The 6,464-nt window shown below is 46.5% G+C and overlaps 1 protein-coding gene across 1 annotated transcript; it reads left to right on the top strand.

The window, feature by feature from the left end:
* Positions 1-2,403: 2,403 nt before the first annotated feature.
* LOC147905111 (uncharacterized) lies at positions 2,404-4,413 on the top strand. The gene is made up of 5 exons (XM_087397132.1): positions 2,404-2,736; positions 2,808-2,922; positions 3,043-3,157; positions 3,250-3,481; positions 3,569-4,413. Exons 1-5 carry the CDS (start codon positions 2,636-2,638, stop codon positions 4,236-4,238), a joined length of 1,233 nt encoding a protein of 410 aa, XP_087253258.1. The 5' UTR covers positions 2,404-2,635; the 3' UTR covers positions 4,239-4,413.
* Positions 4,414-6,464: the final 2,051 nt, after the last annotated feature.

Genomic DNA, 6,464 nt, shown 5'->3' with positions numbered 1-6,464 from the left:
TATAATCAACAAAGGTGATGGGGACCTTGGAGTGCACGAGGAGTGCACCTTATGTGATTTTTACAAAGTAATCAATGGTGATCCAATGGCTCTTCTACATTCTCATGTGAACCATGTATTAGAGTTCTGAGAAAGCCGATCCCATGCCTTTCACAGAATGGACTCTAAGCCATAGTTAAGTCCTCACTAAAAGTGCCTGCGAGGCCTCAACAGTGGCTTGTTGTAGGATATAAACCACATCTCCTCCCATCTTTCTCTAGATTCCATGGTGAAACCTTTATTAGAGAGGATATGAGGAAAAGAGTGGCTACTCCATCTTATTCTTGGAAGTTAGCTCATCCTTTTTCCACCCATGCTCTAAGAAGTACGTAAAGGCCTAAAGGCGCCTTTTTCTCATTGTATAATTGTGTGTGATCACACAAGGAGAGCTAACTTCAAGCCCTTAAAATAGCTCCACATGCACTAAGATTTGTTTGGAGACTTCGAGGTAGCAAACATGTCCCATAGAGGAACCAGCCAAACCGCCTCGAGATTTTAGCAGTAGAGTGTATAGGGGATTTGAGCCCATTCAGGGGCCTACGTTTGGGCAAGAACTACACTCCATTGTTTCCACCCAATGGTAGCCAAAAACCCGTCTTCCATGGGGCCTTGTTTATAATAAACTGGTAAGGGATTAGGCAGATGATAATTTTCACTCATGAGAAACTAAAAATTTGGCCTATGGGGACTTACTCTTAGACGACATTCTCACATAAGACTCTACCATGAAGTATGAGCACCTCAATTTAGTATGTGTACCTAACTTTTGCTCTAGCTTTACGAGGTGAAATGAGAGCCCATGTGGCCATGGGAATGGTCCATCGTGGAACCCTTTGTCTTCTTTTGCGATTGTGAAGTTGTTGTTAGGAAATGTTTTGGTGCAAACAACCTTCACCATTGGTTGAATGAGGATGAAAAAGGGGGGCAACCTACTATTACGGCTAACTTTGACAAAATTGTCGATGTTAACGGTGAGCTTCTCTAGGTCATTGAGGAAGCAATTTTTTTGCTATGAGTCTATTTTTTGACTCGACCACAAATTTCGGACTTACAAAGCTCCTTTGTGGGAATGCCCTCTAACACAGTGTCTGACCGTGTTTATAGAGGTAGGAGGAATCTTTGCCACATACTCTCGCCTTGGCCACTTCTTTCAGATTGTTTGGCTGTCTCGGGAGTGCCCCCACAGGGCTGCCTTGGCCAACTTAGAGGAGCTCCCCACGCAGGCTAGTAGGGCTGGAGCAACCCTACTAGCATGGCAGTTTTGTATCCCCATGATGCTTTAATACTGAGCTTCCCTCTTCCCCTGGCAGTGGACTGCCAACCCATCAGGCTGAAAATTGCCGATTACAGCCCAGCATTGGAATGCTGGACTGGTGCAGCCGGTTGATGGCTTGAGAAACTGCTACCACCCCAAGTATGAACATCCTCTCCAGCCAGTGGCGCGCTTGTAGAGGCAATTTGAACCGGTTATAGACGATGCAACCAGGATGGGATACTCAGCCGCAGACACGATAGGACGTGATTTGGCTCCCAGAGCTTGCCGCTCGCCCAACAACGTCCCCAACGTTTACGACGACGCGGGGAGCTCCTCTTAGTTGTCTACATCGCCCTCCACTAAAGAAGGTTTGAGGGGCACCCGAGCTCCATTCCAAAATGTGCCAGTTGTTGGGAGCCTCGGACCGCCACCCAGCCTTTCATGAGCCTCACAAAGTCTGCAGCTTTTAATTTTTTTGCAGAGGCAACGTACTTTGTAGCCAGCACCTCCTCTTCCTGCCACCACCTCTTCTCCCTATTGGGACTGCGAGAGCTTTTGCAGCTTTGGAGTCGGACGCTCCACATTATCCGTCCCGCACCCCTCTTGAGTCTTACAGACACTGTACACATGGTGTTGTGTGGGTTGCAGACACTGTACACATGGTGTTGTTGTGTGTTATGTTGTTGTTGTCACCCTCAAATTGCCTCAATGCGATCTTTCAATGCTGACGGAGGTGGCTCGTGGTCTGTGGTACATCTGGACTTGGTAAAAATGTTTGTAGTACGTACGGGAGGAGATTTTGTTGCCGATCCCTGAGGAGAAAGCGTGCGTACTTGGTACCACAAGTTTTGGCCCCCAGTGCTCACCATTGGACAAGCGCGGACGTCGGGAGAAAAGACTCACGACTCAGGGTTCTGGGCGGATCAGTACTGATAAAGATACACGAAAAGAAGGCCAATCGAGAATTACGGAGTTGTGCGCATTGCGCAATACTGCGTATTACTGCAGCGCAGTTGTGCGGTGGACACCGGTACTAGAATGGATCATGGATTATGGATGATTTGGAAGGGATGGTGAGAGATTACGTGCAGGGAAGGTGGATACGGGGAGAAGGCGATTGATGGGATGCGATACGATGCGTGTGCAGAGATAACGTGCTCACCGCGGTGCTGAATCTTTGGCGATCGAAGCAAAAGAGGGACTCCTGGCGCGCGAGAGGGACAGGAAAGCGTGCTCCATTTTCCCAGCTATGGCGTCTGTGAGTCCATAGCCAAGATATCAGCTCGAATACCACCCTGAAGAAGGAGAAGCCCGAAAGAGAAGAAGAAGAAGAAGAGCAAGATGCCCCGGCCTGGATCCAGGCCCTACGAGTGCATCCGCCGAGCATGGCACAACGACAGCCATCACCCTCTTCGCGGCGAACTCATCCGACATATCTTCAGGTATGACTACTGCATGTTGTACTTCGGCCACTCTTCTTCATCATCCCCTTACGTTTACGCCCCTCCCCTAGGCTCGTCAACCAGCTCCACTGCCCTTCCACCAGAAGAAACAAAGAATGGCAACACAAGCTCCCAGTTGTAGTGCTCCGGGCCGAAGAAATTCTTTACTCCAAGGCCAATTCAGAGGTACAAAGTCGTCTGCTGCCTTGCTTGATCTTGCCTTCTCCATTCTTTCATGAAGAGTAAAGAGTTTTCCGATCAGTAGCCGTGCCTCAGAGCTAACTATGTCTCAATGTGAGGCTACAGAGCGAGTATGCGGATGTAGATACCTTGAGAATCCGTCTGGAAGATGCAGTGAATACGATGATACGCAGGGAGGGTTGCGAAAAGAGCGGTCCTTACCTTGCGCCCTGCATCGAAGGTATCTCCTCACGAGACCTTTTCTGTATTGAACGTTTTGCTGGGAAGAGTGGCGAGAGCAAGTTGACGTTTGTCATCGTGCTCTTTTTGCAGCTGCATTGGCCTTCGGCTGCACGCCCAAAAAAATTCCAAGGGGACATAGGCAACCTGCAAGGCGTAGCAGCTGCACTTCTGCGAATTCTGGCGACGGTATATCTGCGAAAGCAGGAAAGCGCAGTAGCGGAGTCGGCCATGCCGGCCGCACACGGTCTCCCAGTGCCAGAACGATACAGGAAGCTGATCTGAGCTCTAGGTTGTGTCCTGTGGGCGTCCAAAGTTCAGCAAGGCAAGATCAATGCTTGAGTCCAAGTTCCAATCCGAGTGCCCCTCAGGTTTTTGGCACTGCTGACGCTCTTTCTTCCCATTGTTGTAGGTCACACGCGCACACTAGTCCTTGCTCAAGCGATTTTCTTCCAGAAGTTGAACCCTCTTATCACACAGAGTTTGGAGTGGCAGATTCCGTGAAATCAGCAGATGCAAGGGGGGAGGCTGATTCCCAAGCACCTGGAAGTCCATGTTTTGTTTCTAATTTTACCCAAGATCCAAGGAGTGTACGATGTGCAGAGCCAATGAGAGATCCATCAGGCTGGATGGATGTGGGATTGCGTTGGGTAGATTCAAATAGCTCCTTGTGTACTTCTTCATCCAATATAAGCTCCCCTGTCTCAGCTGTTTCCAACGTGTCTCATACATGGAGTTTGAGTAGTACTGAGGACTACACAGCATCAGTTCAGCAAGCTGGACTAAGTGGTGGGACTGCAGGAGCAGCAGGACTTGGCTCTGCACAACGCAAAGCTGCAGAAAACCGTGATTTTCCCCTTCTGAACAGCTCTAAGTCTCCTCTGTCAAGGCTTAAATCAGAGGTTTCTTCCACAGCACTGAATAACGATGGCGTTTCTATAACATTTGCGCTGGAATCAACTTGGCAGCAAGCCAGCAATGAAACTTCCTCAGATGATGAACAGGATCTGCAGTTACGGCTTGGCCCCCCTGCTGCCAAATGGTGGCAATCGCGAGAAGGGGCTTCTTTTGCAGGTTCTTGAAATGACTTTGAGAGCCATGTTTGGAATGCCTGCACACAAACAAACTTCGACTGGATGGACGTGCTCATATGCCCGAAATTGCTGTTTACCTTGTGCATCTGCTAGTGAGAAGGAATATGCTGCAAGGGCAGAGCTCGCGAATGAGACACTCAGGAGTCAGGACATAGCCTCTTGCATCGGACGGCCAGTGAAGCGGGCCTTAGACTGTAGACGGCGTTCAACGAGCATGTGGCTATGTTTTTGAGAGCTATCATAATCCAAACGTGGGGTTAATCTGGAAGTACTTTTTGGACAGAAGGATAACATGAGCATGAGTCATGACCCGAGGTTGGAGACCCTCTCCAGAGATCTCAAGGTGAGGTTTTAAAATGTCTTTAATTTCAAGAAGTCAAATTTCAAGTCGAAGACCCTTTCCACTCTAGGCACCCCTTGGCTTGGCGAAGAGTGTGAGTGGCCATGTCATGTTGATCAAGGGGCAAAGGCAAAGCGTTTTCTCAAACATCCCCCCCCTTCTCTCTCTCTCTCTCTCTCTCTCTCTCTCTCTCTCTTGTTGTCTCCCTCATGCACTCATACAGACACACATGCGCTAAAACAACTCTCTCTCTCTCTCTCTCTCATACACAAACAAATTTTCCCTTGTGACTATTCCAGTCACACACGTAGACACTTTTTTTTGGGTGAAATTACACACACATGCATGCACACATATACACAAACACTCAAATTAGGAGACATACACACACAAACACTCAAATTTAGGCTCGCTCTCCCCTTTGGCTACCACATGGCAACTCTCCCTAATAAAATGATAGAAGTATTTAAATATAGACTTGTCTATATATGTGTACTTGGCCTTGATTGTGAAACACGCCTATATATTTCTTTTCGTTTTAAACATGCATAAAACCTTTTTTCCAACTAAAAGAATTGCTAAGGCTTAATTGAGACCTAATTCAAAATTTTCTAAAACAAATTCAAGCAAAGTCAAAAAAAAATAGAGAGAGAGAAAGCTTAAATCTCTATTACATTTGGTCTTCCTAATGAGAGTCTCTTTATTACCTTCTTCCTACTTGGACTTGAGTCGATCTGTTCCTCATCCTCCTTGTCCTCATGATCCTTATCAGTAGTATCACCTTCTACCTCTTGCTCCTCCTTGTCCTCATCATCCTTATTAATGGTATTGCCTTCTATCTCTTGCTCCTCCTCTTTTGTTTGGATTGCAATGCTAGTTTTGATGATGGGGGGAATCTCTTTGTAAGGGGTGGAATCAAGAACATCATCTGTCTATTTTGGAGCATACTTGCATCTCCTAAGGTAGCTAACATACGTTTCTTCACATTTGGCTTCTAGGGGGGATTGTAGGCATAAGGCACTCATGGGGGCACACCTGATCCTAACTATTTGGAGTGGCATTGAAATTAGGCATGGGATTGGGTGGAAAGACATGGTTGCATTGCAATGGTCGCTAGTTGCATCGCGATGTTCGCCTATGGATTGACGATTGGTCTAGGAAGTTACTCAAGTCATGAATTCATATCGCATGTTTACTTTGTGGGTGAAAAGACTCAAAAATGCTAATACACATGAGCTCAGAGAGAGGAAAATGGGCTAGAGCAACTCATCGGATAGCACATCCATATAATTTAAAGCTTTGGCCGTTCTTTGTGAGGTGTGGAGCAGCATCGTCCATGGTTGGGTTCCATCAATTATAAAGTAGGAAGGAGATGATGATGATTGAGTTCATGGACCAAGGGAAATCAAAATTAAATAAAATGTAAATAAAAAACAATTAGTTAAAAAACACTACAAAACTATGTTGTTGCCAGGCGGCTATTTAGGTCTATGTGCTTTCCTTGGACTATAAGTCGTCACAGCAATGCAATGAAAGCTTGTGTAGGACCAGTATAAGATGGTGGTACACAAACATCTATCATCTTAAGAATATGGTGGCACATTGCGAACACATCTTGTGCAATACTAAAAGGTGGGGGATTAGTGGAAAGGCACTCAAGAGCTACGTGGCAAAATCTTTGAGTAAAGTCGTAACAGTCTTGGGACTATTACTCTTCAATGCCGGATAGGGCTTGTTGGTTCTCATCGGTGTCATCATTCCCAATCACAAATGCCCAGATACACTTCTTCGTATGACTCCGAGAAATGAAGCATAATGTTTTGTGCATTAAAATCATTATGTAGAACGTTATGTTGGTCCATGTAATGAACATT

Source organism: Dipteris shenzhenensis, chromosome 2 (assembly GCF_047967505.1).
Source record: "Dipteris shenzhenensis isolate YYH24624 ecotype China chromosome 2, Dip_SZ_1.0, whole genome shotgun sequence".
NCBI lineage: Eukaryota > Viridiplantae > Streptophyta > Polypodiopsida > Gleicheniales > Dipteridaceae > Dipteris > Dipteris shenzhenensis.
The sequence above is the reverse complement of the archived record's forward strand: the minus strand, read 5'-3'. Positions and strand labels throughout refer to the sequence as shown.

Excerpts from the sequence above, each read along its gene's own strand:
- LOC147905111 (XM_087397132.1), top strand. The coding sequence starts at position 2,636 with ATGCCCCGGCCTGGATCCAGGCCCTACGAGTGCATCCGCCGAGCATGG. Across the intron at positions 2,923-3,042 it reads ACTCCAAGGCCAATTCAGAG|AGCGAGTATGCGGATGTAGA; the intron begins GTACAAAGTCGT and ends GTGAGGCTACAG. Across the intron at positions 3,158-3,249 it reads CCTTGCGCCCTGCATCGAAG|CTGCATTGGCCTTCGGCTGC; the intron begins GTATCTCCTCAC and ends CTCTTTTTGCAG.